Genomic DNA, 18093 nt, shown 5'->3' with positions numbered 1-18093 from the left:
TATGGAGTTGGAAAAGATGACTGCTAGGAATTTTGCATTTGCATAGAAGGGAAACGATTTGCAAGAGCCAAACTGCAGAGAGACAAACTCGTAGACGAATACATTTAGAGAAATGCAAAAAAAGAAAAACAACTTTTTTAGAATACTATTTGTCATACTGTTTAGAATTATTCTATATATAGTTGTCAGTTACTTAAAATGCAACTTCTTATTTTCTATTTTCATGGTTGAATTTCTCTCAGTGTATGACTATGTGCTAAAAAGTTCGTTTTGATAGACGTTTATGCGTTGCTCAAACCAAGCTGAAGCAAAGCAAGGCAAGCATACACAGATACGGATGACTCCAACCAATTCTATAAGCATTCTTCAACTGAGATTTCCTTATATCTTCCAACTCATTCGGGGTCGTTCGCCCATTTGTGTCCTTCTTCTGACTTACCCTTATAACCTCGGGACACGCATAGTGTGGTGAGCCGCAAGAGGTTTCCAGCATGCTGCCAGCTGGCTGAAGTGAGGCCATACCAAAGTCCGCTATCTTAATATTATTCTTTTCATCCAGCAGCAGATTTTCAGGCTTCAAGTCCCGATGACTGAATATCCAAAGAGCATAAAATTGAAGAAAAGAAAGATTGATTGCATTTTAAGAGCGTTTATATATATTTAGCTTGCTGTTGTTACTATTGTTATTGTTGTTGCTCACTTACCAAATCGAATGTGAGTGGCAAAAATCGAGGGCCGATATGATTTGTCTGAAGAATTTGCGTGCCTCTTTTGGCGTTAGGCGTCCTTTTTCACCAAATAATCAAAAAGCTCACCGCCGGATACATGTTCCAATATTAAATATAAATATTTCTTATTCTCATACACATCACTTAGGCCAAGGACATGCGGATGATCGATTAGTTTCATTATGGCAATTTCACGTTCAACCTTGAAATGTAACAAGAATATTGAAGGAGATGAGAGCCAAGCGCAACCGGATACACGTATCTACGTGAACAAGGATAACAATTATTGTGCTTATTGACAATGTAAATGCAAAGTTCACAGAGACAGAAACAGAGAGCGAGAAAGAAATGGAGAGGGGTAGAGCGGGGCTGGCAAGAGATGATAATAATCTTTTGCCCACTTTTACAACTGCACAACAATACAAAGTCATTATGCTTGCGTTGAATGTAAATGGGTCCTGCCATTGTCCTTCCACTGGCGTCCACTTTCTTGTGCGTGTCGAGACCAGCTGGACACGCAATCGCCGTTAGCATTAGCTATTTTTGTACAAGAATTCACCTTGCATTTACTGTGTTGTGTCCCATATAGTATAGATGTGTGCAGGATACATACATATACATGTTTATACAATATATGTACATTTGTGTGTGTAAACGCCTCCCACACATACCACCGATTATTGTCTGTTTCTTTCTGTTTCTCTCCAGTATTCTTTTTGTTGTTTGCCTTTTATTTACTTTGTTGTCGCACGCACTAATTTGTCGCATGTCCTTTCAATGCCCTACAAAAATGCACAAATTTTCTTTTTGTCCCAGGGTTGAGGGATATTTTCTATAAATGCTGAATGGAAAGGAAGAGGTGGCTCGGGGTCTCTATTATGACAGCAAACTGATAAATAGTTTAGGATATAATTCAAGTTTTATTAAATGAATGGCATGAATCTCATTTCGAATTCCTTGAGCGTATTACATAATCAAATAGATCGAGTCTGGACAAATTATACAAGCCATCACAAATAATCAAACTATATTTGAGCATTTATCAAGATACCTATAGAATATTTTTAGACCTATAGAGTCGACATTATTTATGATGTGATGATTGATTTATGTGAGTAGTTATCATAACTTGAAAATCTTTTATTGTACGGAACAAAAAGTGGCCTATTTGTTGATTTAGCACAATTTTTTAAGTATAATACAACGAGTTTAATTATCTAACAAACGAATTTTATTGTATTTCTGTAAAAGTTTATTTACCGCTTTACTTTTTCATCAAAGGAAAATTGTATTTCAGTGAAATCTTAAGAAAATTGAATTATTTAAAGTTTTTAAAGACCTTGACATGAAATTTATATATGTAAACATAATTATGGATACAATTATATATTCTCGCCTTGTTTTTAAATCTCAAGAAATTTGTTGATAAAAATTGAATGTTCTTTAGAGAACCTTTGTCAAGTTAAGTTCAAGCAAGTTAAATGCAAATAATATATGCAAATATATACACAACATCCCAGTGTTTGTATTATAATTTACAACAGACATGTCTCAATACTAATCATCTTTCTTGACTTTGACACACTAAAGACATAAACCAATGGGCAAAATAGAAAAAAAAAAACATAATTCACTCGTATTTTCCTTTCGCCCTAACGACAACAAAAACGAAAGAAAAAAAAGATGAGAGACATGCCAAAATTGACCCAGCAACAGAAAATCCCCATGGAAAATCCATAGAGCTTTAACTTTGAATGCCAGCGAACGGCACTGACACTTTTCTCCGACGATTTTCCACGTCTTTAACCTCCTTCTCGCTATCCTGCACCAATTGGACAATTTCAAGGCGAAATAAAACAAGACAAGAAATTTTATTGTCGCAAATTTTTATGACTCGTACGCCACAAAAGGCAAACAAGAGCAAAACAAAACAATAAAATTGGGGCAAAAACAAAACAAAAGCAAAAGAAGAACTGCTAAACTTTCGCGCAGTAAGAAAGGATAGAGATATCTACTCTAGACCACATTATATACTTAGTATATATAACCTTTGATTCTTTTGTACTTTGTTTTGAGTTCTGAATTGAGCTGATAGTGAAGTCAACTTACCTTCATTAGCACCGATTCGCTGAGTTTCTCGCGATTGATTATTTTAATGGCCACCTTTTTGCCAATCACACAATGTACGCCCAATTTGACGAGACCTGGAAATTAAAAGCAAAAACAAAACCGCAACACCAGAAAATGATTAGACGAAATTGTTGGAAACGAAAGTTTCAAAGAGTTCAAATCAGTCAGTCAGTCAGTGAGTTTTAATAGTTTCATATTATATCCTATGTGATCTTACCCGTTTGTCCCTTGCCCAGGGTCTTTTCCAGGCGATAGGGACCAACAAATTGGCAATTCTCAGCCGTAACATTGTTCTCCTTCTGCATTTTGTGGCCTGCCTTATGCTTGTTTCTTCCTTCCACGTCTTAGGTCTTGGTTAGCTGTTTGTGGCTGGCAGCGTCAGCTGGCTTTTGGCCATGCACAGGATTCGTCTCCTCACCTCCACACCAGGTCTCCGCACCACTCCAGGACTCCTTAGCAACTTCCTTGCTGTCGCATAGCGTTAAATAAAACTTTTCCTCTCTTCGTGTTCTTTTGTTGGCGATGCCTGAATGTGTTTAATTACTTTTGTTTTAGCCCAAAACAAGAAAGTTTTATTGCAATTGCTACGAATTTTATTCGTCGACCTGATGCAGCATTTAATTAAGTTGTTGTCCATAAATGTATTGGTTAGCTGATTTTCACATGACTTCATTGGAATATTCTATAAACTGCAAAATAGGAAATTGTATAAAAGAGACAAACAGCCAAAGAGAGAGAGAGAGAGAGAGAGAGAGAGAAAGAGAGAGCGAAAAATTAGCCATGAATATTTATTTGCCACCAAACTGAAACTGAATTTTTAATTGAAATAAATGGAAACTAACCATATTACACAGCTGTATGTATGTGTGTGTGTGTGTAGCTGTATTTGTATATGTGCGTGTTAGTATTTCAACATGCTTGTTAGTTAGTCAGGTGTCCTAATTAGAAACGCCTCCAGCTGTGGGGCTTTCACCTTACCAACTAACTAACGAACAAACGAACTCTTGGTCAATTGAAAAATAAATTTATAGCCCCCAGACAAAGTATCTTAATAGCAAAAGGTAGTTGGTAGTTGTTCTTAGTCTATATAGTTCGTAAAATGCCTAAAGCAAACTAAAATTTACTTTATTTATGCGACTCGCATTTAAAGTGTAAAACCAATCAATATTAAATGTAATTGCTTTTCAATTATTTAAACATCGGTCATTCAACATCGATTTCGAATTGATTTTTCACATTTAAGTCCGACTAATTATACCATACACCCATAGGGTGAAATGGTATATTAAAGTCGCCAAAATGTATGTAACAGGCAGAAGGAAGCTTCTCCGACCCTATAAAGTATATATATTCTTGATCAGGATGAATAGCCGAGTCGATCTAGCCATGTCCGTCTGTCCATCCGTCCGTCCGTATGAACACGCAGATCTCGGAGACTATAAGAGCTAGGGCCACCAAATTTGGTATGTATACTCGTGTAGTATGCACATGTTCAGAGTTAATTGGAATTTCGGCCACGCCCCCTTACGCCCCCGGGAATCACATAAAACTGTTTTTCTTAAAAAGTATAACAGCTAGAGACATCAAATTTGGTTTATATACTCGTTTAGTTGGCGCGCAGAAACTAATTGTTTAAACTTTTTTCCACGCCCCCTTCCGCCCCCGGAATTTACATAAAACTGATTTTCTTAAAAACTATGACAGCTACCGACATCAAATTTGGTATGCAGACTAGTTTAATAGATGCGCAGAAACTGGCTATTTAAAAATTTTGCCACGCCCACTTCCGCCCCCGCAAATCAAACAAAACTGATTTTATTAAAAACAAACAAAGCTAAAGTCACCAAATTTAGTATGTATACTGGCTTGGTATGCGCGCAGAGTATATATATTTTCATATTTTGCCACGCCCACTTCCGCCTCCATAATTAAGAAAAAACCGATTTCCTCCTGTAGTTTTTTGACCATCGCATTCAAATTCGGCAGACTAATTAATCTTATCTATTTCCACAAAACTACCAAATTTTATTGAAATCGGACTAGAAACATGCAAAATATGAGTATGAACGTATTTTACTAAGCGGTCCACAAGGCCAGAATTGGCCGTTGGCTAGTGGCGGCGCTAGAGTGCTCGTGTGTTTGTAGAGTCAGCGAGATAGCACATAGTATGAAGCATGTAAAAACAATTTAATAGACATACATTTGGTTTTCGAAATTTAAAAAAATTTGTTTCACCTGGTGTATGGTATACCCGAGTCGACGAGTCGACTTACTTGCTTCATTTTATTATTATCTTTGGCATGAGAGTCAACCGAATGTATCATAAAAGATTTCTTTTTGTATTCCATCCTACCATAAAGTGAACGAAACTATGTTTTTTCACAACTATCCACAAATTAGACAAACAAAATACATGTAACACAATAAATAGCAAGTCGCTTATTGATTACACGACATTTGTTGATGCAACTTTGTATAACGCTTACGAAATGTTGAATTTTATAAAGGGATCTCTATTGGGCATTCGAGACCTTAAGGTGAAAAACGTTAGTAAGTTTTTGTAGTATATCTGCATCTCCGAGGTTCATTAAAATAAGTTAAGTCCATCTAAACAAGAATTTAGCTTCATCTTTAAAATCAGAAGGAATAAAATCGGCTAAGATTTAATTGACTTACAACAGAATTTAGAGGAATTTTTAGTTTATATAGATACATAGTATGATAAAATATGAGTTTTCTTGAAATATAATCTTTTCATAAGGCAATGATGATTTGCAGGACAATTTAAAATTTCATTAGGAGAGCTCTAAAAACTCAACGATGCGTGGCGGCATAAAAACCTAACATAAAAACTTGGCCAACTATGTTGAAGAACAAAGCCAAGGCATTTCACACTGATGAGCGAGGGGTCAAAGATGGTTGGTACGATGGACCGGGTAAATGTAATTGAAAGCAGTCAAGAAAGGCGCCGCTTCTGTCGCTGATGATGAGGCTGAGAGATGACGTTGAAATGCCAAACAATTTGATGGGGTTGCGCAGGTGTACCAAGGACGGCTCGATGCCAGGACTGAGGGCTTAAGTAGGTGCGGGTTGTTGTGTGGTGTTGTTAGGGGGCTCTCACGCACACAAATTGAAAAATAAATGCTGCTCGTCGACATTAAACGGCCAGGGCCAGAGAGCATCATCATCTGCCATAGTAGTAGCAGCAGCAGCAGCAGCAGCTGAATGAGGAAAGCCTGCCAGAGCGGAAGCTCAAAAGGAAGGAAGGATGCTAACAAGTATCCCCCGCGTCAAACAATAAGAAAAACTTTCCGCTTTACATCCATATCACCTACCTCACTCTCTCTATCTCTCTCCCGCTTTCTGTGTGTCTGTGCTCTACTCTGTTAACCTAATTTGAAAAATGTTCTCAAAGTTGAAAACTGACAAGAATAAGAAAGAATTTTTTAGTGTTTAAAATAAGGGAGGGTGAGAAGGGTGGGGGTTGGCAATGGGGATATGGATATGATGGAAGGAAATTGCCATAATTTTGGGTCAAAAATTTATACAATTTGCGTTTTTGGAAATGTGTAAGACTATTTTTTTTTTTTTTTTTTCTGTGTCTTATTCAAAATCATTGCAACAGAATAAGGGCGAAATAAACTACATAAGTGCTCAACATACACACTTCCATATGCCAAAAAATAAAAAGAAGGCGTTTTACTTGCACTTAACGCTGCGGCAAAAATGTCTAAAAATATGCCAACAAAATAAGTAAGAAAAGTGCCTCAGCATAGGGTGCCCCTACATGTGTATATGTGAATGTCCCTCTCTCACTTTCTCTCTCTCTCTCTCTCTCTCTCTCTCTCTCTCTCTCTTTCTCTATATGTGTATGTGTGTGCGTGCAATAAAAATCATGAGCAGTTTGGCGTTGATTTTCATCCATGGAAATTTATGTTTTTGGGTCGTGAAGCAGCGACGCACAAAAAAAAAATTCCAAGCAAAAAAAAAAGGCAAAGAAATATGTCGCCAAGTTGTGGTAAGGGCAGAAGAAAGAGTCTTGGGTTTGGGAGGAGCAATGGCAGCATGAAGCATGGCAGGAAATTCGTTGATGTAGGCCTTGAATGAGCTTGGCTTTTATGCTCCATTCATTCCCTATAAAAGGCCAGCGACAATAATTAAGCGATTTGTAAACAATGCCTTTGGGCCATATAAAAACAATCGGAAATTATAGTGGAAAACAAAAGATGGATCGATTTAATGCTATAAGAACTTTTATTGCAAGTGTCCTCTTTCTTTTTAATCCAAAATGTGCTATATATGGAATATGAAAGTTTCACATTTTCTTTAGTGTTCGTAAGATTATGAGGATTACATTTCTAAGATTTTTGCTAAACACTAACTAGAAGCTACACTTTAATTGAAGATCTAAACCTTTATTCCATGTCATTTATATTACATACATACGTAAATGCAAAACACTGTCTTAATAAGCAATTGTCAAGAGTTACTATTTGCTTTAACAAATACAAAATTGAATTCGAAAAATGCTAATAAAATTTTTTTAAGAGCTTTCATCTCAAATTTAAGCTTAAAGAATCGTATATCATTATTATAACTAGATTACTGTAAGTAAAACATTTTGAAAAGAGAATTTCTAGCAATTTGTAGGTGAAATTCTTTATCTTTTACCCTTATGACATTATTAATAATTCCCTTTATTGTCCGTCCCACAAAAGTGTCTCCAAAAAGTATGCTATAAATATTTAACAACGAACTCGAAATTGAAGCGGAAGTCAATAGCGACTGACATATTACTCAAAGTTGACAAGATGACAAAATGTTTTGTTAAATATTGATTTTCATTTTCCACCTTGGTAATTGCAATTAGTTGTTGCTGATGGAATGCTGAGTTTCAACTCCTTCACCGTTATTTCCTTGCTGTCTCTCATTCATCCTGACGATAGTGGTGGTGGTGCTGCTGCTTGTTGCAGTTATGTTTTCCTGTTTTGCCTGATGGTGTCTGGTTGGTACAATGTCTGATTCTGATTAAACAAGAGTCAACAAGGAGAGTTCAGTTGAGTTGCACAGTAGTTAGCAGTTAATTAAAAAACTAGTTCATTCATTTGCCCATATGCCAATCGTTTTTAGTTCGCAATTTGTACCACTGTGCTTTGGTTTTTTGCTGCTCTTGGTGTTCAACTGCTTTTTGAGTAACCGCCCTTTTGCTGTTGTCCTCTCCCTTCTGCCCCATATCTCTCTCCTCCCTGTTTCCCTCTCTCGCTTTCTTTCTCTGGCACACACACGATATATCCTTCTCTCCCTCTCTTAGTGACTGTCAATCTCTTCTGGTTATTGCCAGGCTCTGATGAAAAGCCACTTACGCACAATTTTCACAACTCAAAAGCATTTTATTGATTGCACTTGGCAAAAAGCCGGCTACCAGGGGCAACAACAGCAACAACAAGAATAAGAACAACAACATACATACAACCCACAAGCAGAGCAACAAGAAAACACTCATACGCCACGTTGGTCGCACAGAGTGTGAGAAACAGAGACATACCTAACAAGGGGAGAGTGAGAGCAAAAACCTTTTATTCCCCCATTTCTTGCCAACGTTTATTGACTTGCCCGTTTTTGAAATTGAGTTTTGCTGCCCTCCCCCTTTTGTCCTTGCCCTCGCACTTTTCTATGCCTTTCTCGTTCTCTCTATCTTCAACTCACTTGGTTAAACTTTGCTTCACTTTTTTCCCAAGCCAATTTAGGTCCTTAGGCGTTCTCTCTGGTTTTTTATTCTTCGTTCAGTAAATTTTTGTTCATCTCTTTTTTTTCGTATATAAAATATGTGTAGCATACATTTTTGCGTTTTGTGTGTGTGTGTGACACTCCATGTGCGGAGAAGGAAAAATCAAAGTCACTGTTGCTCATTTTGATGCGCCTTCTTCTTTCGGTTAGATAACACACTTCGGTTTCGGTCTTGGAAAATGATTTTGTCCCACCCTCAAGCCTAATTGTGCGAACGATGGCTAATGAGGACTTGTGAATGCCTTCAAGTGTTTTTTCATGAAATTTCCCACCAAGCTTGAGTCTTGTTAATTGTTTTTCATTTTTTTTTTTTTTTTTTGAAGTGCACCACATTATGTATATGTAAAATATGTAAATGAGGCGCAAAACCAAACTTTCTGGATGATTTTTAATTAGTTATTAGGGGATGTTTTCCTTTTGATTAATTTGCAGATGCTAGTTAGAAGAGTGTAAGCCAACAAAATTTCAACTTAACAAACTCAAAAAGAAAAAAAAAAACAAAAACAAAAAAACAGGAAACCAGACCCAGACCAAATCCCAGGCCAACTAATTCTCGCCCTTACTTATTATGCAAGCAAAGTTAAAAGAGGGCACGCTTTGATTTCACAATCTAAGGGCCTAATAAACCGCTTAAACCAAACACCAGAAAATGGCAAAAAAAAAAAAAAAAAAATACACTCAGAGCCATAGCAAAGGCAACGGCTGCCCAGTCCTGTTTGGAGCCCGCAGCTGGTGGGGAAAAAAGAAAATTCGATTAAAGCCAACCAAAAACTAACAAGGCAAAAGCCAGAGTGAACGAACAAGCGAGCAACAGCAGCAGGAGCAGACCCGCACAGAATTAACTTGATTCGATATGGCCAAAATTCTTGCAGCAGCTGCTCCGTTTCACAGGCAACATGTTGATGCAACAACAACTATATCCACTCTAAACACTATTTTTTCGTTTTCCCTCTTTTTGTTGTTGTTTGTTTAGTCAACTTGGCGAGGCCCATAGCAATAAAACCAAAAAAAAAATATATACATATATATACATATATACAGATGAAATGATTAAAATGGCCAATTAGATTGGATAGAAAGAGCAAGCGATAAATAGAAAACATAAACGGGCGTGGCATGCCCTAGAGGCTGGCTGGTTGGCAGACTCGTTGTCTACACGAATATAAAATTCAATTATTTTCCTCTTATTGCCAATTGAAACGCAATCCAATCCAAGTTGGCCGAGTTAGCACAAAACGTACAGTAGAACAGACAGTGGTGAAGCTTAATTAAAGCGGAGCGAAGAAGCATACAGAAAGGTGACCAAAGGATTCAATGTCCGGCTCTGATTGTTCAATTAAATCTATAAAGCAAATCAATAAATTGATTTTGATTTTGGCCATCCGGCAAAGACCATCATCAGAGAAAAAGAAGCGGCATATCAAATTGATGTTCCGCAAATTGGGGGAAAAAAGACTTTTTGATAAAGTACAATAGCCTGGCCAATCCCATGCAAACTTCTATCTGGTTGAGAGAATTCAAATTCATTTCATAAATGAAAATATAAACAAAAGCAGTGGCAAAAAGTGTTTGAAAAAGAAGCACAATAACAACAACAGCGACAACGCCAGAACAAACTACAAACAGAGGGTAGTGTATATTTTTTTATCCTCAATTTCATGCGTAGGTGTGTTATTCCGCTGTTCGCTTTCTACCATTTCCTCCTTCCGTTCCTTTATACATACACACATACATACACCCTTCCCTGTAGGTAAAAAAAATTCTGAAAATGGCCAAAGTCTCCCGCATTTGTTTGCCCAAAGTCCCAGAGGGGTCGCCGCAGTTGGCAGCAGTCTTCCCTTCCAGTGAATTCAATTAAGGCTGAGGATGATGAGACAACCAACGGCAGCAGGTAAAAGGCAACAAAGCCAAAGGGGGAGGGGCAGCTGAAAACTGCTGATGGATGGTAGAGGGATGATGAGAGGCGAGAACATGTGGCCGCATCGCGTACATTTTGCGGTTTTAGCTCCGAACTTAATTCAATTTCAGCTTTTACTATGCATGCAACATTCCACATTCCCCACAATTCATATATATCCTTTGATAGATGCTGCCAAGCATCCACTTTATCCACCTAACATCCCATTCTACTCTACCCTGTCATATCGAAAACTTGGGCTAGCCAATTTTTTATCACCTTGACACACTGTTCATGTTTATTGTATGTGTGTGTGTGTGTGTGTGTGTAGGCTTTGCTGTTTTTGTAATATTGTATTTTCAAGGCTTTTATAAAAGTAATTTATTTTTGCACAATTTTAATGCAATTTCTTTGCTACTGCCGCTCACTACTATCCCTATTCCTGTCTGTTCTTTTTGCTCCTTTGGCACTTTAAATTTGTTTTAATTGGCCAACCGTCAGTGGACAAAACTTTTCAATTAGAGAAACTAATGATGTTATGGACAAACAGAGCAAGTGCAACAAAATGCACTCTGCTGCTGACGAGAAGCTCGGTTGCCTGTGGTTTGCCAGCTTCAAAGAGCCCTGCAAATGGAAAATATACTGAGAGTACTTTCCTTTTTTTTCTTTACATATACATTTTCGAATATATCCTGTTGACTATTGCTATTTGAAAGCCAGTGAAATAAATCTTGGATTGACCCAAAGTTAAGCCTTTAATACATATTAGCAGCAATGAATGATAAAAGCAAATTAGTTATTACAGATTTACTATGAATATGAATATGAGGTATTGTTATAGTTAAGTTGTTATAATCTAATACAAAATAATAGGGTAAAGACTATCAGTGAAACAATTCTTTGCGTTTTGTTAGCCTAGTTTAAAGGACAATAATCCCATGAGCTCGCATTTGGCTCCTTAATAGTCCAACAAACTATTAATTCTGGGATGTAATAGTTTCAAAAATTTTGCTTATTTAGGTTTAGTTCCTCAAAATGAGCATTGAGCCTTTGTCAAATTAAAGTTGAATTAAATAAAAAAATAACAGAACAAATTTTAGCCGATCCTAAATTTAGTAAGTTTTATTTGTCTCATTGAACAAGGCTGATTGACTAATTCGGCAAGGACTTAAAAAGAATTGTAGACCTCATAAAGGCCAATCAGATGGCTGTTCCTTCCTTTTGGGTTTCTTTCCCATTCTTATGTTTGTTTTGTTCATTCATTATTTCTCTCGGTGTAAATAAAATTTATTAAAACTTGTATAGTTGCCTAGCACTTTTTTGTGGTGAGTGAAATTGTGGCGGTCCCTGGATGGGGAGTATGATGCAGGGGGAGGCAAATTATTATGCCAATTATAACTGCAATTTTTCTCGCATATTGCCGAGAGAGACAGATAGAGCGCAGACAGAGAACATCAACTGAAATATGCAAACCGACAACATCAGCATCAAGAAAAAAAGGCAGCAAATTTAATTTATGACTGCGAAATTCCTGAAGGCGTTGAAATAAAAATTTTTCACTGGCTGTCACCACAAAAAGGCAAAACAGGAACAACAACATCAACAACAAGTAAAGGAAACCTCAAACACCCTGTTACTGGTAAATGGATTTTGTTTCTCCTGTTTCCTGTCAAGGATTTGCATTTGATGTTGGATTTTTGTTTAGGTTTATGTCACCTTTTTTTATTTTAAGTTTTTCTTATTTTCTGTTTTGGCCAACGGAGGAAAGGTGTTTTCTGCCATGACTAAGCTTTACAGAAGCATCAGCTGATGCGATTTAAGTCTGACGTAAGGTGAGCCTCTGTAAATAATTGATTGCAAAAAGTAGAACTACTTTCTACAACCTGGGAAAAATAGAGAGAGAAAGATTGGGGCTAGGTCATGGGCAAATATTATGAGCTAAAAAAAAAACACACACACACACACCCAAAAGCCTATTGTATGTGTGCACAAGTAGACCAAATTAGACTATTGACTTAAAGTGTCTTAAACTTTCTAAACTGTGGTCGAGAAGAAGCCAGGAGAGAAAGTGAAATTGAAGACAACAAACATTGACTTTCATGGCTAGCCATCTTAATTAAAAGGATGGGAATATCAGACACATCTTTTAATGTCTAAGAATTAATCAACAGCACGTCCCAATTTAAATGGATCAATTTACCTGGAATTGTGCTTAAATATGTCTTTGTTGCATTTGGTAGTGTTAGTACCAGCATTCATTAAACAAAGTCAGTAAATAGAATTAAAAAACAAGTTTATCTTTACACAACGAAAACTTGGTTATTGGTCCGTACCGATTAAAATGTCGACTACATTTTGTAATATAACTTTGTATTTGTTTCTCTGTATAAAGTTGTAAACATATATTATGATTTATTAACTTTTGACGTATCCAGCTAGAATGGTGGGCAATCAGCAAGTAAGAGCATAACATTTACATTTTGATTTCGTGACAAATGTTAATAATAAAATAAAAGTGTATTAAAGTCATTTGTCTAATGAAGTGCATGGCAATTAATCTGACATTTTTCTAGTATAAACATCAATTTAGCATTTAAGAAACAAAAAAAGTTTGATAGACTGTATGACTTTTTGTCACACTCTACTCACTATACGATATTAATTACATATTTTAAGTGGCTTTTGATAAAAAATAAATCTTATGCATTTTCTAAAGGATGTCTGAATATAATCACGACATCAGACTTAAAATATGATCAATAAGAGATATAAAATTCTTGTGAGGTAGTCTAGTTGAATTTAAATTCTTACCGACAAATGGTAAACTAAATTTTCTTCATTCGAATCTAATGCAATTTAAGAGCAGGAAGAACGTTTTATTACCACTTTTCTAGTCAATTGATGCTTGATGATGCTTATGGAGATTTGCATCTGGGCTTAAAATTGTATTTAGAGAAGCTAACAAAATTGGTCGAGTCCTTGCAAATGTATGTAGTAAGTATTTACACATTTCCCTATCTTACCCTATCTCGTTCTAGCTCTATGTGGCCCTGTCCCTCCTTTTCTCTTTTTCTCTTTCTATCACTCTTGCACTTTAGGTCGACCCTTCAGCAACAATTCCCCAAGCCACAATATTTTGCTAAACAAATTTTGATTCCCCATGCAAAAGCCGAAAAATTCCCTTTTAGAGTAAACATGCCAAGGACAAACAAGCCAACATAGCAAAGAGGCTACGGCAGCAGCAGTTAAAACAACGACAACAACAATAGAAAATAGCCAAAAAATTCCATATGCTAAAATTTATGCGGCAAAAACGAAAATTTTGTGACTTAAAAAGGCAAAACGAAAAGGAAACGAATGGAAAATAGGAAGGCAAAAACTGCAAGCTGGCAGAGCAATTCGATTTCTCTTCGACCTCATGTAAATCGCACCGGAATGGGATTGAGGGACTAGGCAACTAGAGACCAGGATCAGGACAAACGTTCACCATACCCACATCTCTTTGAATATGTGTGTGCTTGGAGGGGTTGGCAAGGCGAGAGTTAAGAAACATGTGGCACAGACTAAAAAAAAAAATGTTATGTTTGCATATGCTTTAATCAAAGGCAATGACGTACGGGAATGTGGTTCATTTTTAAAAATGTTGCCAACACACTGAGAGAGAGAGACAGGGATAATGAGAAACAGAAAGACAGAGAGTTAGGCCAAGGGAGAGGGACTTGGGAGTGGATTTAAGAAGTGAGAAGGGTAGCAAAACGAAACGGAACTGTTGACAAAAGCCATGCGGGTGTCCATATTGTTGAGAAAGCGCAGGCGCAAGGGTTAACAGAGCGGCAGCTTTGCCACAACTCACTCTCTCTCTCTCCCATTCTCTCCACTTTCTCTCTTTCTTTTTGTCTCTCTATCACGTCACACGCCCCACTGGGTGGTTGTTGTTCAGTTCAGTTCAGTTGCAGGGTTGGTTTTAGTTTGGTCCCACTGTGGCTCCCCCACCGCCCCGCCTTATCCAAGGTGGATTTAAGAATGTTGTTCATATTATTTCTTGCCGCTTATTGCTTTATAATTGTTAAACAATTTTGTTGTTGCTTTCAACTAATTGCGGACTGTCAGAGTATCATCAGATGGTGGTCACTATTTGGTTCCTCCCTCAGCCCTATCTCACCTTATCCATCTAAAGAAGCGTTATCAACGCCTTCCAGAGAATATCGCATTGTCTACAACGGTAATCCCTTGGGTCATTAAGGCGTCTACGTGTCTGCAGCAGCACCAACACTAGCACTAGCACTAACACCAGCAACGGCAGCGACAGCGGCAGCGGCAACATCAACGTTAAGAGCAGCAAGTAGCAGCCACAGGATGCTAGGACATTGTCGCCTTCTGATTGTCGCATGTTTTATTCAGTTTGCTGACGTTACACACCGCTCCTCATGCTCGTCCTTGCACTTTAGCCACCCACCAGGTTGTAAATATTGAACAACAACAGCAGCAACACGAAACGTAAGCCAAGAGTAGCTCAGCTCTCATATTTTGTCCTGGAATGGCAAGTTGCATTTTTGATCTGACGCGACAGTTTCTTCTTTCCGTTTTGCTCTTTCTTTCTCTTTATTTTTATTATTCTTTTATTTTTCTTTTTCGTATTTTATTGCGCCAGACAAGTGCAAAACGTGTGATGGCAGAAAATAGGATTTCTAATTGTACACCAAAAAGTTGAACTAAAAGATAAATTCAAACGTCAAAACAAAGGCCAAAGTCTTTAAAATGATAAACTATTGATAAGAAAAGTTATTCAAGTATTATTCAAGTTTTCGTTGATTGTAAACTACAAGGAAACCTTTTCCATTCTCATTAAAGTCAAACAAAGTAAACTTGATTCTGTCATATGAGTATAGCGAATTTCATCTAAAGTACAAATAGAAGTTGGCGAAGAAAGAAGCAAATTATATTAATAAAATTACCCAAAACTACCTAAGCCAAGGCAAAACTTTTATGCATACAAAGAATATGCTAAAAGAAGTTACTACTATAATTAAGTATACAATACTCAAAAGACAAACTTTTATCTAATCACGTTTAAGAGCAGTTTCACATTTGCTTAATATTATGTCGGAAATAACTTTGTTTCAGCGTTTTAATTTGACACTGAACATGCTTTGCATTTGCATAGGAAGACGTAAGATTTAAAGTGAGTAAGATTAGCCTTGTGAAGTACCATGATCTACTAGAAAAGGGCAATCTAAATTAACCAAAATTGCGATCAATAAATGGTATTAATTTTCTTGTTTATATTATAAAGACTATTTGCAATTGCACCAGGCAAGCAATCTCAATTCTTAATGCATTTTTTATGAGGTTTAAAACACCAATCATCAATTTTTCTTAACTTTGTTGACTTTAAGTAATTGACTTACTATAAAAAAGTATTCTATATTTTTTTGAAGTAATGCAACTATTGTAAAAGCTTCAGTTGCTGTATACGAATTTGTTGTCTATAATTTATTTTTAAATCTGAATAATTTTCCTTGGTTAAAATCCTGTAAAAACATCTTTAAGTAATCGAAAGGCAATAATTTTATCAAAAATTTTTTTCGTTAACAGAAGTAATGGTTACAATAATTGATAACAGTTGTCAAGATTTCAGTCTTTCAGCTTGATTATTTTGTGATTTGTATAATTTTTTGAGCCAAATGATTCTTTGACCAAATATTAGTTTACATTAGGCCAATGTATGGCGGTTGAGAGGGTTGAAAATTTGCTTATTTATACGTTAAGCGTAAAAAGAACTATGCTATAGGAAATGCTAACTATAAAATCATCCACTGACCGACCAACCTACCAGTCGGGATCTCGTTTTGGGTGGTGGGTTTTGGTTTCTGTTTTTTTTTTTTTTTGGGCTTTTGGGAGAACATTCTTCTACTTGTGGCTAATAATACTAATAACAGAAGCGATGACGTCATATTCGCTGTATATATATATATATATATTTCTTATATGCTTCTGTATATAAGTATGTATAATTATAATGTTTATTTGCTTGCACAATTTAATGGCAAAAACACTTTTACTTTTTGCCTAATTTCCATAATCAATCAATTGTCTTTTGGCCAATATATGGACTTCATCTATATATCGAATTCAGTCTATAAATACGATTAAATTGTGTATAGAAGCAGCGAGCACCTTGTCCTTATATATGTTTGTATGTATTAATGTGCGAGTGTGTTAATGTGTCTGTCGGTGTATGTGTGTGTGTGTGTGTGTGTGGGTTGTGTGTACCTGACTGTGAATTTCTGTGGCTTGAATTGAAATTATTTTTGTGGGTGGTCTCTTGGTTAACTCGAGGTCTTCTTCACTTTTACCACCATTATGTTTTTGTGTTTGGTTTTTGTTTTTTTGAAAATCAATAAATAAAAATTCGATAATATTAATGGAATTCCCCCTAACCGTTTCTCTTCCTTTTGTGTTGTGCTTACCTCCAGTTCTGCAATGTTCAAATCGTCAAATAAAGTGTTAAAAATTTGTAGCAATATACTAAAAAAAAAAAAAAAAAAATCACTTCCGGGTTTTGGTTTGTAGCTTTTTCGTCTTGCCTCTTTTATTATTTTTCGTGTGCTGTGTGTTGTGTGTTGCTGTTGTTGTTGTTGTTGTTGCTGTTGCTGCTGCTTTGTTGTGTTGTTGAACGATTCACGTTGCTGTGTTGCACTCATACGCATGCAGCTGGCCACGAGACACCAATACAAAGGCACACAAACAGCTCATACGTATGCCGACACACACACACACACACAAACACGCACGCACACTTACACACACACACACACACTGTAAGTTACAGCTAGTTTGTAACTGTTTGCTATCTTGCTTTTCCGTTTGGCTTTCTTAGCTTTCTTTTTGATTCTTTTGCCTTTCTCCTTAATAATTATATAATATGCATTTTATTCAGCATTTTCTCTTAAGAAATTCACTTGCCTGATTTGCATAAACATTTTGACGGATTTTTACAATTCAAACATTCGAAAAAAAAAAAAAAAATACCCAACACACACACGCGTACACACACAAAGACGAGCGGGCGAGCGAGCGAAGAAAAGTGAGAGAGACAGTAAGTGATTGTTAAACAGAGAGGATAGAGTGAGTTTTTTTTTTGGTTTTTTTTGCCTAATTATGATTCCGTTATTACTACTATTTTTTTTTCTGGTTTTTAGTTTTTGTACGATAGTTAATAATTTTCTTTTCTTGTTTTTTTCTTGTAGTTTTTCCGTTTCTATTTTTTTTTTGTTTCTCTGTTTTGTCCGTTTTTATTTGGCCACGGCAAATGTTGTCTACAAACTGAGGCAAACCGTAAGCCGCGCTCTGTATAACTGTAAAAATTTGCAGAGAGCAAGCGGAAGCACTTGCCAACACAATGAGCGACAGAGAGCGAGCAACAGAAATTGTGTGGGAGCGAGCAGAGCGCGTTGCAGAGAAAGATAGCGAGCGAGAGAAAGAGTCAGCCGCTTTCAAAAAGCTCTTCGCATTGACATTTAATTTCTGGCCAGCCTGTGCGTTTGCATA

At 36.6% G+C, this 18093-nt stretch overlaps 1 protein-coding gene across 1 annotated transcript in view; it reads right to left on the bottom strand.

Moving 5' to 3' along the window:
- The window catches only part of sff (sugar-free frosting), a 32707-nt gene extending 14865 nt beyond the window's left edge, over nucleotides 1–17842 (bottom strand). Inside the window, 6 exon segments of the mRNA XM_068285424.1 lie at nucleotides 440–590; nucleotides 705–792; nucleotides 795–930; nucleotides 2838–2932; nucleotides 3076–3547; nucleotides 17013–17842. Of these exon segments, the coding sequence (XP_068141525.1) occupies nucleotides 440–590; nucleotides 705–792; nucleotides 795–930; nucleotides 2838–2932; nucleotides 3076–3163 (558 nt within the window). The 5' untranslated portion in view covers nucleotides 3164–3547; nucleotides 17013–17842.
- Nucleotides 17843–18093: the final 251 nt, after the last annotated feature.

This window comes from Drosophila tropicalis, unplaced genomic scaffold (genome assembly GCF_018151085.1).
Source record: "Drosophila tropicalis isolate 14030-0801.00 unplaced genomic scaffold, ASM1815108v1 contig_1109, whole genome shotgun sequence".
Lineage (NCBI taxonomy): Eukaryota > Metazoa > Arthropoda > Insecta > Diptera > Drosophilidae > Drosophila > Drosophila tropicalis.
The sequence above is the reverse complement of the archived record's forward strand: the minus strand, read 5'-3'. Positions and strand labels throughout refer to the sequence as shown.